This window comes from Eschrichtius robustus, chromosome 7 (genome assembly GCF_028021215.1).
Source record: "Eschrichtius robustus isolate mEscRob2 chromosome 7, mEscRob2.pri, whole genome shotgun sequence".
NCBI lineage: Eukaryota > Metazoa > Chordata > Mammalia > Artiodactyla > Eschrichtiidae > Eschrichtius > Eschrichtius robustus.
Genome location: NC_090830.1, coordinates 130,458,366 through 130,476,676, shown reverse-complemented (window position 1 = coordinate 130,476,676; position 18,311 = coordinate 130,458,366). Strand labels below are relative to the sequence as shown.

General features: G+C 42.5%; 1 protein-coding gene across 1 annotated transcript in view; it reads right to left on the bottom strand.

Annotated features, from left to right (window-relative positions):
• The window catches only part of DMBT1 (deleted in malignant brain tumors 1), a 148,589-nt gene that overhangs the window by 13,671 nt on the left and 116,607 nt on the right, over positions 1-18,311 (bottom strand). Inside the window, 2 exon segments of the mRNA XM_068547921.1 lie at positions 14-216; positions 514-667. Of these exon segments, the coding sequence (XP_068404022.1) occupies positions 14-216; positions 514-667 (357 nt within the window).

Below are 18,311 nucleotides of genomic sequence, written 5' to 3'. Positions count from 1 at the left end.
GTCTTGCACTCACCTCTTGGAAAGGAGTTATACCAAGCGGAAAAGCCAGTGTTTTGGATACTGACATCACTTCGAAATCGAATAGTCATTCGGTTGTAAGAAGAGGTGAATATATCCCTGGTGTAATTACAAATTTTCCTCAGTGAAACATTGCTGCTCAATGATCCATCAAAGATTTCAACATAATCAAACCTGCAACTACTGTGCATCTCCAACCTGTATGGAAAAATAGATTCATGTCAACAACAGAATTCCTGTTGCTTATATATTTTATAGATATTTTGGACTTCATGAATGATGCCCTTGAATCTAAGATTTTCTTCTTGCTCTTCCTCAATCAGATCAAAGGACTTCCCAATATTGCCTGATGCTTCCTGGTAGGGAACAGAGCAACCTGAAATATAGTCTATAGTACGTGAGAGTGAAAAGCCTCACAACCTAGAACACAACCCAAACCCACAAGGTGTTCCATGGAGGACACATCCTTTTCCAGATGGCCTGGGTGTTACTTACTGCAGACTGTTGAAGCCCAGGTTAATGAGGTAGCTGGAGTTCACTTGTATTTCCCAGACACAGTTGGCATTGTTGGGGTAGTATCCAGGGTAGGATGGGCTGGAAAATGTCCCACTGGCACTGGATAAGAAGCCGCCACAACTTGAAGAGGGGCCTAGAGAGGAGAGAGAGAGGGACATCCCCATTGTGGTGGCTCTTCAGGGGTGTTGTTCTGGGTGAGAGTCCTCAAGGTTTATCCTCTGCACTTACAGCAGGACTCAACTTTTCTTTAAACAAGTCCCCTCTCTCGGGCCTGGTCCCACATTAGAGGCCTTGATCTGAGTTTCTACTTCCCCCAATGGGCCTAGCTAGAACAGTGATTATCTGGCAGGAGGTGACTCCATTGCAGAGGGAGCATGTGTCCCCTTACAGCAAAAAAGTGCCAAGAAAGCAACAAAGACACTGCTGTCACTGTTCAATTACAGACAGGGACATGGGGATAAATCTTGGGTGAGAGAAGTGCTGGTCCGTGGAGAACACCCTGTGATATAATTTATTCCCTAGTGTCTCCTGGGAGCACGAGATTCTGCCACTTTACAAGAAGCAGTGTAAAGTGGGGTCTGTGTAAACAGAACGTCTGTGTTTCTGCCACAGAAGGTCTGAGCTTGCATCTCGGCTCTGCCTTTATCAGCTCTGTGAACCTGAGCGAGTTACTTATCCTCTCTGCCTCAGTTTCCTCATCTGAAAAATGGGGATGGTAATAGCATCTGCCTCATCAGATTCTGGTAGGTGTGAAATGAGATAATACATGAAAACCTTTAGAAGAGTGCCCAGCACATAACGAGCACCCAACAATATTACCTATTACTATTTATCAGAGAGTGATAAATAATACTGCACATTCAAACTTTTCATTGGTTGGTTTATTTATTAAAATAAATAAGTGGTCTATTAAGACCACTTAAAAATATTTATGTTCTCCTCAGTAGTGATCTAACTTAAAACTGTTTTTTCTCCTCATTCATAACTTTTTATTTTTTCTAAAGTATGCAACACCATGGTTTTTAGTATATTCAGAGTGCTGCAATCATCACCACAGTCAATTTTAGAACATTTTCATGACTCCAAAGAGAAACCCTGTACCTATTAACAGTCACTCTGCATTTTCCCCAATACCTTCAGCCCTAGGCAACCACTAATCTACTTTCTATCTCTATAGATTTGTCTATTCTGGACACTTCATATAAATGGAATCATACAACATGTGGTCTTTTGTGACTGGTTTCTCTCACTTAGCATAATCTTTTCAAAGTTCATCCATGTTTTAACATGTATGAACATGTATCAGGACTTCATTTCTTTGTATCGCCAAATAATATTGTATAGTATGGATAGACCGTATTCTGTTTGTCCATTCACCATGATGAACATTTGGGTTGTTTCCACTTGGGGGCTGTTAGGAATAATGCTGCTATCTATGAACATTTGCATGTAAGTTTCTGTGTGAACATATGCTTTCTTTTCTCCTGAGTATATGCCTAGGAGTAGAATTGCTGGGTCATATAGTGACTTGATGTTTAAATATTTGAGGAACCACCAAACTATATTTCAAAGTGGACGTACCTTTTTGCATTCCCACTAGCAGTGTATGAGTGTTCCAATTTCTCCATGTCCTTGTCAACACTTATTATTATCCAACTCTTTGATTCCAGCCAACCTACTGGGTGTGAAGTGGCATCTCTTTGTGGTTTTGGTTTACATTTCCCTCAGGCTAATGATGTTAGGCATATGTTCATGTACTTGTGACCATTTGTTGACCATCTTCTATGGAGAAATATCTATTCAGAGCCTTAGCTTATTTTTAGTTGGGTTATTTGACTGTTTATTATTGACTTATAAAATTTCTTTATATGTTCTAGATACAAATCTCTTATGAGACGTATAATTTGCAAATATTTCCTCTCATTCTGTGAAAAAACAGTGTATCTTAAATATAATTTGGCCTTTCAAGTATACCCACTCAGAAGTTTTATTTCTATACTAGGAAATAATCAAAGATAAGGCCAAAGTTTTAGACACAGGATATGCATTACAGATTTCTACAAATATAATAGAGATTTAGAAAATAAAATAAAATTATTACTGGATGTAATTACTTAAATATGTAACATATAATTAGAAAGAATTACTTCTTTTGTCCTATGAATAGTCATTATTTAACTAAATCATGGTATATCCATAGAATTGAAAACTGTGCAGCCATTAAACTTTATGGTGTAGAAATAATTTCAGGTCCATAAAAATGTTAACTTTAAGACCATCAAGAAAGTATTTATTATATACTCAAGTGAAAAAGGATGTTATACAATAGGGTAAAAAGCATACTGTACTTTCTGTGTGTGTGTGTGTGTGTGCGTGCCTGTATATGTATATGGACTATACATCAGAATGCCAATAGTAATTATACATTCATCCATCCATTCATGTGTTCACTATTCTTTCTACTTATGGAATGCCAGACACAATGCTAGATAATAAGGATGCAATAATGAAAATGGTAGACATAATTCCTGCCCTCGGGAAGTGCAGTTTGGCAGAAAAGATACGTGTGATCTTCTGCAAACACACTTCTGATTGTGGAATTCCCTAGCTTAAAACATTTCAGCAGCTCCCACTGCCCTTAGCATAAAGCCAAGAGTTTTAACCTGCACACAAGCTCTGAAGGATCTGGCCCTCCCTCACCCAGCTCTCCCACAATCCCTCCTGTCACCACCTGTCACTCATTTGAAAAGCCACGATCCTTCCCACGCAGACCATCAAAGCATTCTTTCTGGCTGGAAGGCATTTTACCAATGAACCTGCTTCTCCTGTAAGCCTCAGCAAAAGTGTCACTTCGTAAAGAACTTCCCTAATCCCTTGAGCAAGTAAAGACTCTGCTAATATGCCTCCTTGCACACTGAACTTTCCCTGTGAAGCACCTTTCACTGTAATAATATCATTAATTCGGTATTTGATATTTAATACCTGAGTGAGGAGATTAATATATCCTTTTCAGTGTTCTGTAATTTTACAACCATTCTTAATGGTGATTTGACCATACACAAAGCAAAGATTGTAAAATATTTAACGTAATAAGAGTTAGTATTTCTTCAGTACATTCTATGTACAAGGCACTATATTAAATTTAGCCAGTAAATCTATTTCTGTCCTAAAAAAATATTGAAGAGGTATGCAAAATTTATTTATAAAAATATTCTTCATCGCAGGGGCATTTATTTAAAACGATGGGAAGAGAAGACAATGGGGCTTCCCTGGTGGGGCAGTGGTTAAGAGTCTGCCTGCCAATGCAGGAAACATGGGTTCGAGCCCTGGTCTGGGAAGATCCCACATGCCAAGGAGCAACTAAGCACGTGAGCCACAAGTACTGAGCCTGCGCATCTGGAGCCTGTGCTCCACAACGGGAGACGCTGCGACAGTGAGAGACCCACGCATGGCGATGAAGAGTGGCCCCCGCTCGCCACAACTGGAGAAAGCCCTCGCACAGAAACGAAGACCCAAAAACAGCCAAACATAAATAAATAAATTAATTAATTAAAAAAAAAACAAGAACAATGGAAACCTACTGAACTATATCCATATCATGAGGTAAAAAATACTTGTAAAAGCATGCTTATTTGGGAAATTATCCATTTATTCTTTATCCCCCTTCTTTCTCCCAAAGCTTTGGAGATACTCCAAGAAATAAAAGCCATGAGGTCTATTTTTTTGAGAATCACTTATCTCATTCACAAAAAAGAAGGGGAAGGCGATCTCCTTAGCTAAAACAAGAGTCACCTACCGAGCAGGGGAGAATGAGGCTGAGCGTGTGCAAGGTCCATGCTGGCTGTGGGTGAGGGCAGGGGCAGGACGTGGTGGGGCAGCCTGGGTGGGCTGTGTGTGCAGGTTGAGGTGGGCTATGCATGTGCCGGCATTAGCTGCATAGACAGCCACACCTGGGGACAGGAAACCCATGCCCTGTGGGTCAGGTGGAAAAATGTGACACTTACTTTCCGTGGTTGGAGTTGATGGACGCCACCAATCTAGAAAGAAAATGAAGTGATTTTAGGATATTGCTGAATAATTTTTTAATTCCATGTTGTCAGTTTGATTGAGAAAGTCAATCGTTTTCCTTACTGCAGGACTTCTCAGAGCCTTGACCATCCCACCTGCACTGAGACTGGCCAAATGGGCTGGAGTACACAGCACTTCCCACCTTCTTTGGCACCAGATATTATCACTATGGCAATGAGGCAGGAGAAAGATGGGCTCCAGGCTAGAAATTTACAACTGGCCTCCTGTTCACACTTCCTGGGGTGAGAAGAAGATGGAGTCCAGGCCAGACATTCATTACCAACCCCCTGTTTACATTTCCTGAGGCAAGAGACAAATGGGCTCTGGACTACATATTTATGACCAGACTCCTATCTATATTTCGAGATCTGCACTTCAATATAAGAAACAACAACAGGAATGGGGTAGATAACCGAACACTGGTCACTTTTATGGCAGGGACAGAGAGGGGCTAAACCCTGTTAAAAGATCAAGAGGTCATACATTTCCCATCCTTGGGGCAAGGGAAACATTGCACATGCACAGAAAGGCTCTTTGGGGGTCAAAAAGGAGGGGGCGCCACCCCATAATATGTGATGCTAAGGCCGTCCCATAGGCCTCTGGGCTGGAATGCATCTTGGAAAAAAGTTGCGCAAGCATGTGGGGAGGGTCCTAGGGCAGGTCAGGTGTGGAAAAAGAAGCCAGATAATTGGCCAGAGGTAAACAAAGACCCGGAAGAGCTGCCCTATATAAGTGACATAACCGCCCCCTTACTGCACTCCTCCTCATTAGGCGGGACGCCCACACCCTTTCTCTGCCCTGCTTCTGTCTTAACAAACAGTTTCTCTGTGTGCTCTCCCACTTGTTGTTCTGCTATGTCTCTAATAATAAACTTTGTGCCTGTTTTTACAGTCTTTGCCTCCGTGAGAAATGCGTTTTCACCGGGGGCAAGAGCCGGGGGGGGGGGGGGGGTGGCTAGGATTCCTGGTTTTCATCCAGGCTACGCAGGTTCAATTCCTGGGCAGGGAATCAAGATCTCGCTTCATGCCACCACTCACTGCTGCCTCTGTGAGATCAGCAAGAAGATCATTTGGGGGATTGCTCTCAACATGAAGGATTCTTTAACAGACACACGTTTGTAAGACTGCTACTCGGCCATGCTTCTAACACGGTCACAGTTGTCCATGGGATGACTGGGACAGTTATTTTCATCCAAAATGACCAGAGGAAACAATCTTTTTCTTCCACAGTCTCTCTGAATGAACACGGGCAGCAGGAGGTGACAGGAGACCAGAGGGGCCCTCCAGCCCAAGATGAGTGACAGCCATGGTCTTGGCGATTCAGCTGGTCACTGAAACGGATTCCAGAGTCCTCAGAGGGAAATCAGTCCCTAGGAGGGGTATGCTCTCCTCCTTCTATTTCTGGAAACCCGAGAGGGTAGGATTCCAGAGAGGAGTCTTGGGGTGGGCTGCAGGGACTCACCTGGGGTAGTAGAGCTGATCTGTGCAGCTGCAAGAAAGAGGAAACATGATCAGCCTCAGCACCCAGTATGTGCTGCAACAAACCCATCAGGTTCCTGAGAGAGAGATGCTGAGTGCCTGGCCCCTACCCTCCAGGGCGTGAGAAGGGCGGCCTGGGAGATGTCCAGGAGAGCTGAGTAGCAAACCTCAAACTCATCTATCAATCAGTCTCCACAATAAAAAAGGTTTTTGCGGAATTTGTTGTTACAACTTGTATTCACCCTTCTCTGCCCTGGTGGTCCACTAAGGAAGGTGCTACACCAGACCCAAGAAATTCAGGGACCAAGGTACATGGGTGATGCCTTCAGGGAAACTGCCCATCTTTCAGGGAAGTTCAGCGTGAGAGGAGCTCAGCACGAAGACCCCTTTTCTGGAGAAGACCACACTAAAATAGAAGCTCAATGACTTGGAAGCCAAGCTGAGCAGATGACACTGGCGGCCTCGTGGTGCCCACAGTTGTGGGAGTTCCAACAGCTGTGGGAACTGCTCTACAGGCAGCCAGACCGAGGGGTCCAGGCAGCCCTACATCGCTTATTTCCAACGTCAAGGTGATTATCTCTGTGTCTAGATGACCGAGTGCACCCAAACCAGTCAACAGCCTCACAGCTTTTATGGGCCCACTGAGGCAGCAAGACTGAGGGGTCCAGTTCGAAGTCCAAATCCCGTGTGAGATCTGTCAGGCCAGACCATAGGTGATGACAAGGGTGTGCCCGGCAGGCCACACAGGGGCCACTGCCCTGCACACGGCAGACCTGGTGCCCAGACAGTGCATCCCACTTCCCTGGAGGGGCTACCGTCCAGGGCTCAGCAACCAAACCCTGGGCCACCTGCAGTCCTAGGCCCTGACCTCCATTCCCAGACCTCCTCACAGAACTAGCCTCTTTTGCCTCTGGCTTGCACTGCGGCATGGAGAAAATGGCTTCAAGTCACTTTCAGTTTGGTTCTTTGTTCTAATTCACCAGCTACATGCCTGGCAGCTTGTCAGAAAGCTCATACTAATTCTTAGCAGAGAGACAAGGTGATTTAAGGAAGCGAGAAATGTAGAAAATGCTTTGAGAGGGGATCAGAGTGTCAGAAGGGAACCACACCCCCAGAGAGGGACACCCAGCTGCCTGCCGGTGCAGGGGACACGGGTTCGAGCCCTGGTCTGGGAGGATCCCACATGCCGCGGAGCAGCTGGGCCCGTGCGCCACAACTGCTGAGCCTGCGCGTCTGGAGCCTGTGCTCCACAACAAGAGGCCGCGATGGTGAGAGGCCCGCGCACCGCGATGAGGAGTGGCCCCCACTTGCCACAACTAGAGAAAAGCCCTCGCACAGAAGTGAAGACCCAACACAGCCATAAATAAATAAATAAATAAATTTAAAAAAACAAAAAAAACAAAAAAATACCCAAAACAATTGAGAAAATGGTCATAGGAACATACATATCGATAATTACCTTAAACGTGAATGGATTAAATGCTCCAACCAAAAGACACAGGCTTGCTGAATGGATACAAAAACAAGACCCATATATATGCTGTCTACAAGAGACCCACATTAGACCTAGGGACACATACAGACTGAAAGTGAGGGGATGGAAAAAGATATTCCATGCAAATGGAAATCAAAAGAAAGCTGGAGTAGCTATACTCATATCAGATCAAATAGACTTTAAAATAAAGAATGTTACAAGAGACAAGGAAGGACACTACATAATGACCAAGGGATCAATCCAAGAAGAAGATATAACAATTATAAATATATATGCACCCAACATAGGAGCACCTCAATACATAAGGCAACTGCTAACAGCTATAAGAGAGGAAATTGACAGTAACACAATAATAGTGGGGGACTTTAACACCTCACTTACACCAATGGACAGATCATCCAAAATGAAAATAAATAAGGAAACAGAAGCTTTAAATGACACAATAGACCAGATAGAGTTAAGTGATATTTATAGGACATTCCATCCAAAAACAGCAGATTACACGTTCCTCTCAGGTGCGCATGGAACATTCTCCAGGTTAGATCACATCTTGGGTCACAAATCAAGCCTCAGTAAATTTAAGAAAATTGAAATCATATCAAGCATCTTTTCTGACCACAACGCTATGAGATTAGAAATGAATTACTGGGAAGAAAACGTAAAAAAGACAAACACATGGAGGCTAAACAATACGTTACTAAATAACCAAGAGATCACTGAAGAAATCAAAGAGGAAATCAGAAAATACCTAGAGACAAATGACAACGACAACACGACGACCCAAAACCTATGGGATGCAGCAAAAGCAGTTCTAAGAGGGAAGTTTATAGCTATACAAGCCTACCTAAAGAAACAAGAAAAATCTCAAGTAAACAATCTAACCTTACACCTAAAGAAACTAGAGAAAGAAGAACAAACAAAACCCAAAGTTAGCAGAAGGAAAGAAATCATAAAGATCCGAGCGGAAATAAATGAAATAGAAACAAAGAAAACAATAGCAAAGATCAACAAAACTAAAAGCTGGTTCTCTGAGAAGATAAACAAAATTGATAAGCCATTAGCCAGACTCATCAAGAAAAAGAGGGAGAGGACTCAAAACAATAAAATCAGAAATGAAAAAGGAGAAGTTACAACAGACACCGCAGAAATACAAGGCATCCTAAGAGACTACTACAAGCAACTTTAGGCCAATAAAATGGACAACCTGGAAGAAATGGACAAATTCTTAGAAAGGTATAACCTTCCAAGACTGAACCAGGAAGAAAGAGAAAATATGAACAGACCAATCACAAGTAATGAAATTGAAGCTGTGATTAAAAATCTTCCAACAAACAAAAGTCCAGGACCAGATGGCTTCACAGGTGAATTCTATCAAACATTTAGAGAAGAGCTAACACCTATCCGTCTCAAACTCTTCCAAAAACATTGCAGAGGAAGGAACACTCCCAAACTCATTCTATGAGGCCACCATCACCCTGATACCAAAACCAGACAAAGACACCACAAAAAAAGAAAATTAGAGACCAATATCACTGATGAATATAGATGCAAAAATCCTCAACAAAATACTAGCAAACAGAATCCAACAACACATTAAAAGGATCATACACCACGATCAAGTGGGATTTCTCCCAGGGATGCAAGGATTCTTCAATATACGCAAACCAATCAATGTGATACACCACATTACCAAACTGAAGAATAAAAACCATATGATCATCTCAATAGATGCAGAAAAAGCTTTTGACAAAATTCAACACCCATTTATGATAAAAACTCTCCAGAAAGTGGGCATAGAGGGAACCTACCTCAACATAATAAAGGCCATATATGACAAACCCACAGCAAACATCATTCTCAATGGTGCAAAACTGAAAGCATTTCCTCTAAGATCAGGAACGAGACAAGGATGTCCCCTCTCACCACTATTACTCAACATAGTTCTGGAAGTCCTAGCCATGGCAATCAGAGAAGAAAAAGAAATAAAAGGAATACAAATTGGAAAAGAAGAAGTAAAACTGTCACTGTTTGCAGATGACATGATACTATACATAGAGAATCCTAAAACTGCCACCAGAAAACTGCTAGAGCTAATTAATGAATATGGTAAAGTTGCAGGATACAAAATTAATGCACAGAAATCTCTGGCATTCCTATACACTAATGATGAAAAATCTGAAAGAGAAATTATGGAAACACTCCCATTTACCATTGCAACGAAAAGAATAAAATACCTAGGAATAAACCTACCTAGGGAGACAAAAGACCTGTATGCAGAAAACTATAAGACACTGATGAAAGAAATTAAAGATGATACCAACAGATGGAGAGATATACCATGTTCTTGGATTGGAAGAATCAACATTGTGAAAATGACTATACTACCCAAAGCAATCTACAGATTCAATGCAATCCCTATCAAATTACCAATGGCATTTTTTATGGAGCTAGAACAAATCATCTTAAAATTTGTATGGAGACACAAAAGACCCCGAATAGCCAAAGCAGTCTTGAGGGAAAAAAACGGAGCTGGAGGAATCAGACTCCCTGACTTCAGACTATACTACAAAGCTACAGTAATCAAGACAATATGGTACTGGCACAAAAACAGAAACATAGGTCAATGGAACAAGATAGAAAGCCCAGAGGTAAACCCACGCACCTATGGTCAACTAATCCATGACAAAGGAGGAAAAGATATACAATGGAGAAAAGACAGTCTCTTCAACAAGTGGTGCTGGGAAAACTGGACAGCTACATGTAAAAGAATGAAATTAGAATACTCCCTAACACCGTACACAAAAATAAACTCAAAATGGATTAGAGACCTAAATGTAAGACTGGACACTATAAAACTCTTAGAGCAAAACATAGGAAGAACACTCTTTGACATAAATCACAGCAAGATCTTTTTTGATCCACCTCCTAGCGTAATGGAAATAAAAACAAAAATAAACAAATGGGACCTAATGAAACTTCAAAGCTTTTGCACAGCAAAGGAAACCATAAACAAGACGAAAAGACAACCCTCAGAATGGGAGAAAATATTTGCAAACGAATCAACGGACAAAGGATTGATCTCCAAAATATATAAACAGCTCATGCAGCTCAATATTAAAGAAACAAACACCCCAATCCAAAAATGGGCAGAAGACCTAAACAGACATTTCTCCAAAGAAGACATACAGACGGCCACGAAGCACATGAAAAGGTGCTCAACATCACTAATTATTAGAGAAATGCAAATCAAAACTACAATGAGGTATCACCTCACACCAGTTAGAATGGGCATCATCAGAAAATCTACAAACAACAAATGCTGGAGAGGGTGTGGAGAAAAGGGAACCCTCTTGCACTGTTGGTGGGAATGTAAATTGATAGAGCCACTATGGAGAACAATATGGAGGTTCCTTAAGAAACTAAAAATAGAATTACCATATGACCCAGCAATCCCACTACTGGGCATTTACCCAGAGAAAACAATAATTCAAAAAGACACATTCACCCGAATGTTCATTGCAGCACTATTTACAATAGCCGGGTCATGGAAGCAACCTAAATGCCCATCAACAGACGAATGGATAAAGAAGTTGTGGTACATATATACAATGGAATATTACTCAGCCATAAAAAGGAACGAAATTGAGTCATCTGTTGAGACGTGGATGGATCTAGAGACTGTCATACAGAGTGAAGTAAGTCAGAAAGAGAAAAACAAATATCGTATATTAACGCATGTATGTGGAACCTAGAAAAATGGTACAGATGAGCCGGTTTGCAGGGCAGAAGTTGAGACACAGATGTAGAGAACGGACATATGGACACCAAGGGGGGAAAACTGCGGTGAGCTGGGGATGGTGGTGTGCTGAATTGGGCGATTGGGATTGACATGTATACACTGATGTGTATAAAATTGATGCCTAATAAGAACATGCAGTATAAAACAAACAAACAAACAAACAAAAAAATATTCTTCATCGCAGGGGCATTTATTTAAAACGATGGGAAGAGAAGACAATGACAAGGAAAAGTAGCCATATCATTTCTTAAGAACAATGGAAACCTACTGAACTATATCCATATCATGAGGTAAAAAATACTTGTAAAAGCATGCTTATTTGGGAAATTATCCATTTATTCTTTATCCCCCTTCTTTCTCCCAAAGCTTTGGAGATACTCCAAGAAATAAAAGCCATGAGGTCTATTTTTTTGAGAATCACTTATCTCATTCACAAAAAAGAAGGGGAAGGCGATCTCCTTAGCTAAAACAAGAGTCACCTACCGAGCAGGGGAGAATGAGGCTGAGCGTGTGCAAGGTCCATGCTGGCTGTGGGTGAGGGCAGGGGCAGGACGTGGTGGGGCAGCCTGGGTGGGCTGTGTGTGCAGGTTGAGGTGGGCTATGCATGTGCCGGCATTAGCTGCATAGACAGCCACACCTGGGGACAGGAAACCCATGCCCTGTGGGTCAGGTGGAAAAATGTGACACTTACTTTCCGTGGTTGGAGTTGATGGACGCCACCAATCTAGAAAGAAAATGAAGTGATTTTAGGATATTGCTGAATAATTTTTTAATTCCATGTTGTCAGTTTGATTGAGAAAGTCAATCGTTTTCCTTGCTGCAGGACTTCTCAGAGCCTTGACCATCCCACCTGCACTGAGACTGGCCAAATGGGCTGGAGTACACAGCACTTCCCACCTTCTTTGGCACCAGATATTATCACTATGGCAATGAGGCAGGAGAAAGATGGGCTCCAGGCTAGAAATTTACAACTGGCCTCCTGTTCACACTTCCTGGGGTGAGAAGAAGATGGAGTCCAGGCCAGACATTCATTACCAACCCCCTGTTTACATTTCCTGAGGCAAGAGACAAATGGGCTCTGGACTACATATTTATGACCAGACTCCTATCTATATTTCGAGATCTGCACTTCAATATAAGAAACAACAACAGGAATGGGGTAGATAACCGAACACTGGTCACTTTTATGGCAGGGACAGAGAGGGGCTAAACCCTGTTAAAAGATCAAGAGGTCATACATTTCCCATCCTTGGGGCAAGGGAAACATTGCACATGCACAGAAAGGCTCTTTGGGGGTCAAAAAGGAGGGGGCGCCACCCCATAATATGTGATGCTAAGGCCGTCCCATAGGCCTCTGGGCTGGAATGCATCTTGGAAAAAAGTTGCGCAAGCATGTGGGGAGGGTCCTAGGGCAGGTCAGGTGTGGAAAAAGAAGCCAGATAATTGGCCAGAGGTAAACAAAGACCCGGAAGAGCTGCCCTATATAAGTGACTTAACCGCCCCCTTACTGCACTCCTCCTCATTAGGCGGGACGCCCACACCCTTTCTCTGCCCTGCTTCTGTCTTAACAAACAGTTTCTCTGTGTGCTCTCCCACTTGTTGTTCTGCTATGTCTCTAATAATAAACTTTGTGCCTGTTTTTACAGTCTTTGCCTCCGTGAGAAATGCGTTTTCACCGGGGGCAAGAGCCGGGGTGGGGGGGGGTGGGGTGGCTAGGATTCCTGGTTTTCATCCAGGCTACGCAGGTTCAATTCCTGGGCAGGGAATCAAGATCTCGCTTCATGCCACCACTCACTGCTGCCTCTGTGAGATCAGCAAGAAGATCATTTGGGGGATTGCTCTCAACATGAAGGATTCTTTAACAGACACACGTTTGTAAGACTGCTACTCGGCCATGCTTCTAACACGGTCACAGTTGTGCATGGGATGACTGGGACAGTTATTTTCATCCAAAATGACCAGAGGAAACAATCTTTTTCTTCCACAGTCTCTCTGAATGAACACGGGCAGCAGGAGGTGACAGGAGACCAGAGGGGCCCTCCAGCCCAAGATGAGTGACAGCCATGGTCTTGGCGATTCAGCTGGTCACTGAAACGGATTCCAGAGTCCTCAGAGGGAAATCAGTCCCTAGGAGGGGTATGCTCTCCTCCTTCTATTTCTGGAAACCCGAGAGGGTAGGATTCCAGAGAGGAGTCTTGGGGTGGGCTGCAGGGACTCACCTGGGGTAGTAGAGCTGATCTGTGCAGCTGCAAGAAAGAGGAAACATGATCAGCCTCAGCACCCAGTATGTGCTGCAACAAACCCATCAGGTTCCTGAGAGAGAGATGCTGAGTGCCTGGCCCCTACCCTCCAGGGCGTGAGAAGGGCGGCCTGGGAGATGTCCAGGAGAGCTGAGTAGCAAACCTCAAACTCATCTATCAATCAGTCTCCACAATAAAAAAGGTTTTTGCGGAATTTGTTGTTACAACTTGTATTCACCCTTCTCTGCCCTGGTGGTCCACTAAGGAAGGTGCTACACCAGACCCAAGAAATTCAGGGACCAAGGTACATGGGTGATGCCTTCAGGGAAACTGCCCATCTTTCAGGGAAGTTCAGTGTGAGAGGAGCTCAGCACGAAGACCCCTTTTCTGGAGAAGACCACACTAAAATAGAAGCTCAATGACTTGGAAGCCAAGCTGAGCAGATGACACTGGCGGCCTCGTGGTGCCCACAGTTGTGGGAGTTCCAACAGCTGTGGGAACTGCTCTACAGGCAGCCAGACCGAGGGGTCCAGGCAGGCCTACATCGCTTATTTCCAACGTCAAGGTGATTATCTCTGTGTCTAGATGACCGAGTGGACCCAAACCAGTCATCAGCCTCACAGCTTTTATGGGCCCACTGAGGCAGCAAGACTGAGGGGTCCAGTTCGAAGTCCAAATCCCGTGTGAGATCTGTCAGGCCAGACCATAGGTGATGACAAGGGTGTGCCCGGCAGGCCACACAGGGGCCACTGCCCTGCACACGGCAGACCTGGTGCCCAGACAGTGCATCCCACTTCCCTGGAGGGGCTACCGTCCAGGGCTCAGCAACCAAACCCTGGGCCACCTGCAGTCCTAGGCCCTGACCTCCATTCCCAGACCTCCTCACAGAACTAGCCTCTTTTGCCTCTGGCTTGCACTGTGGCATGGAGAAAATGGCTTCAAGTCACTTTCAGTTTGGTTCTTTGTTCTAATTCACCAGCTACATGCCTGGCAGCTTGTCAGAAAGCTCATACTAATTCTTAGCAGAGAGACAAGGTGATTTAAGGAAGCGAGAAATGTAGAAAATGCTTTGAGAGGGGATCAGAGTGTCAGAAGGGAACCACACCCCCAGAGAGGGACACCCAGCTGCCTGCCGGTGCAGGGGACACGGGTTCGAGCCCTGGTCTGGGAGGATCCCACATGCCGCGGAGCAGCTGGGCCCGTGCGCCACAACTGCTGAGCCTGCGCGTCTGGAGCCTGTGCTCCACAACAAGAGGCCGCGATGGTGAGAGGCCCGCGCACCGTGATGAGGAGTGGCCCCCACTTGCCACAACTAGAGAAAAGCCCTCGCACAGAAGTGAAGACCCAACACAGCCATAAATAAATAAATAAATAAATTTAAAAAAACAAAAAAAACAAAAAAAAACCCAAAACAATTGAGAAAATGGTCATAGGAACATACATATCGATAATTACCTTAAACGTGAATGGATTAAATGCTCCAACCAAAAGACACAGGCTTGCTGAATGGATACAAAAACAAGACCCATATATATGCTGTCTACAAGAGACCCACTTTAGACCTAGGGACACATACAGACTGAAAGTGAGGGGATGGAAAAAGATATTCCATGCAAATGGAAATCAAAAGAAAGCTGGAGTAGCTATACTCATATCAGATCAAATAGACTTTAAAATAAAGAATGTTACAAGAGACAAGGAAGGACACTACATAATGACCAAGGGATCAATCCAAGAAGAAGATATAACAATTATAAATATATATGCACCCAACATAGGAGCACCTCAATACATAAGGCAACTGCTAACAGCTATAAAAGAGGAAATTGACAGTAACACAATAATAGTGGGGGACTTTAACACCTCACTTACACCAATGGACAGATCATCCAAAATGAAAATAAATAAGGAAACAGAAGCTTTAAATGACACAATAGACCAGATAGAGTTAAGTGATATTTATAGGACATTCCATCCAAAAACAGCAGATTACACGTTCTTCTCAAGTGCGCATGGAACATTCTCCAGGTTAGATCACATCTTGGGTCACAAATCAAGCCTCAGTAAATTTAAGAAAATTGAAATCATATCAAGCATCTTTTCTGACCACAACGCTATGAGATTAGAAATGAATTACTGGGAAGAAAACGTAAAAAAGACAAACACATGGAGGCTAAACAATACGTTACTAAATAACCAAGAGATCACTGAAGAAATCAAAGAGGAAATCAGAAAATACCTAGAAACAAATGACAACGACAACACGACGACCCAAAACCTATGGGATGCAGCAAAAGCAGTTCTAAGAGGGAAGTTTATAGCTATACAAGCCTACCTAAAGAAACAAGAAAAATCTCAAGTAAACAATCTAACCTTACACCTAAAGAAACTAGAGAAAGAAGAACAAACAAAACCCAAAGTTAGCAGAAGGAAAGAAATCATAAAGATCCGAGCGGAAATAAATGAAATAGAAACAAAGAAAACAATAGCAAAGATCAACAAAACTAAAAGCTGGTTCTCTGAGAAGAGAAACAAAATTGATAAGCCATTAGCCAGACTCATCAAGAAAAAGAGGGAGAGGACTCAAAACAATAAAATCAGAAATGAAAAAGGAGAAGTTACAACAGACACCGCAGAAATACAAGGCATCCTAAGAGACTACTACAAGCAACTTTAGGCCAATAAAATGGACAACCTGGAAGAAATGGACACATTCTTAGAAAGGTATAACCTTCCAAGACTGAACCAGGAAGAAAGAGAAAATATGAACAGACCAATCACAAGTAATGAAATTGAAACTGTGATTAAAAATCTTCCAACAAACAAAAGTCCAGGACCAGATGGCTTCACAGGTGAATTCTATCAAACATTTAGAGAAGAGCTAACACCTATCCGTCTCAAACTCTTCCAAAAACATTGCAGAGGAAGGAACACTCCCAAACTCATTCTATGAGGCCACCATCACCCTGATACCAAAACCAGACAAAGACACCACAAAAAAAGAAAATTACAGACCAATATCACTGATGAATATAGATGCAAAAATCCTCAACAAAATACTAGCAAACAGAATCCAAAAACACATTAAAAGGATCATACACCACGATCAAGTGGGATTTCTCCCAGGGATGCAAGGATTCTTCAATATACGCAAACCAATCAATGTGATACACCATATTACCAAACTGAAGAATAAAAACCATATGATCATCTCAATAGATGCAGAAAAAGCTTTTGACAAAATTCAACACCCATTTATGATAAAAACTCTCCAGAAAGTGGGCATAGAGGGAACCTACCTCAACATAATAAAGGCCATATATGACAAACCCACAGCGAACATCATTCTCAATGGTGCAAAACTGAAAGCATCTCCTCTAAGATCAGGAACGAGACAAGGATGTCCCCTCTCACCACTATTACTCAACATAGTTCTGGAAGTCCTAGCCATGGCAATCAGAGAAGAAAAAGAAATAAAAGGAATACAAATTGGAAAAGAAGAAGTAAAACTGTCACTGTTTGCAGATGACATGATACTATACATAGAGAATCCTAAAACTGCCACCAGAAAACTGCTAGAGCTAATTAATGAATATGGTAAAGTTACAGGATACAAAATTAATGCACAGAAATCTCTGGCATTCCTATACACTAATGATGAAAAATCTGAAAGAGAAATTATGGAAACACTCCCATTTACCATTGCAACCAAAAGAATAAAATACCTAGGAATAAACCTACCTAGGGAGACAAAAGACCTGTATGCAGAAAACTCTAAGACACTGATGAAAGAAATTAAAGATGATACCAACAGATGGAGAGATATACCATGTTCTTGGATTGGAAGAATCAACATTGTGAAAATGACTATACTACCCAAAGCAATCTACAGATTCAATGCAATCCCTATCAAATTACCAATGGCATTTTTTATGGAGCTAGAACAAATCATCTTAAAATTTGTATGGAGACACAAAAGACCCCGAATAGCCAAAGCAGTCTTGAGGGAAAAAAACGGAGCTGGAGGAATCAGACTCCCTGACTTCAGACTATACTACAAAGCTACAGTAATCAAGACAATATGGTACTGGCACAAAAACAGAAACATAGGTCAATGGAACAAGATAGAAAGCCCAGAGGTAAACCCACGCACCTATGGTCAACTAATCTATGACAAAGGAGGCAAAGATATACAATGGAGAAAAGACAGTCTCTTCAACAAGTGGTGCTGGGAAAACTGGACAGCTACATGTAAAAGAATGAAATTAGAATACTCCCTAACACCGTACACAAAAATAAACTCAAAATGGATTAGAGACCTAAATGTAAGACTGGACACTATAAAACTCTTAGAGCAAAACATAGGAAGAACACTCTTTGACATAAAGCACAGCAAGATCTTTTTTGATCCACCTCCTAGCGTAATGGAAATAAAAACAAAAATAAACAAATGGGACCTAATGAAACTTCAAAGCTTTTGCACAGCAAAGGAAACCATAAACAAGACGAAAAGACAACCCTCAGAATGGGAGAAAATATTTGCAAACGAATCAACGGACAAAGGATTAATCTCCAAAATATATAAACAGCTCATGCAGCTCAATATTAAAGAAACAAACACCCCAATCCAAAAATGGGCAGAAGACCTAAACAGACATTTCTCCAAAGAAGACATACAGACGGCCACGAAGCACATG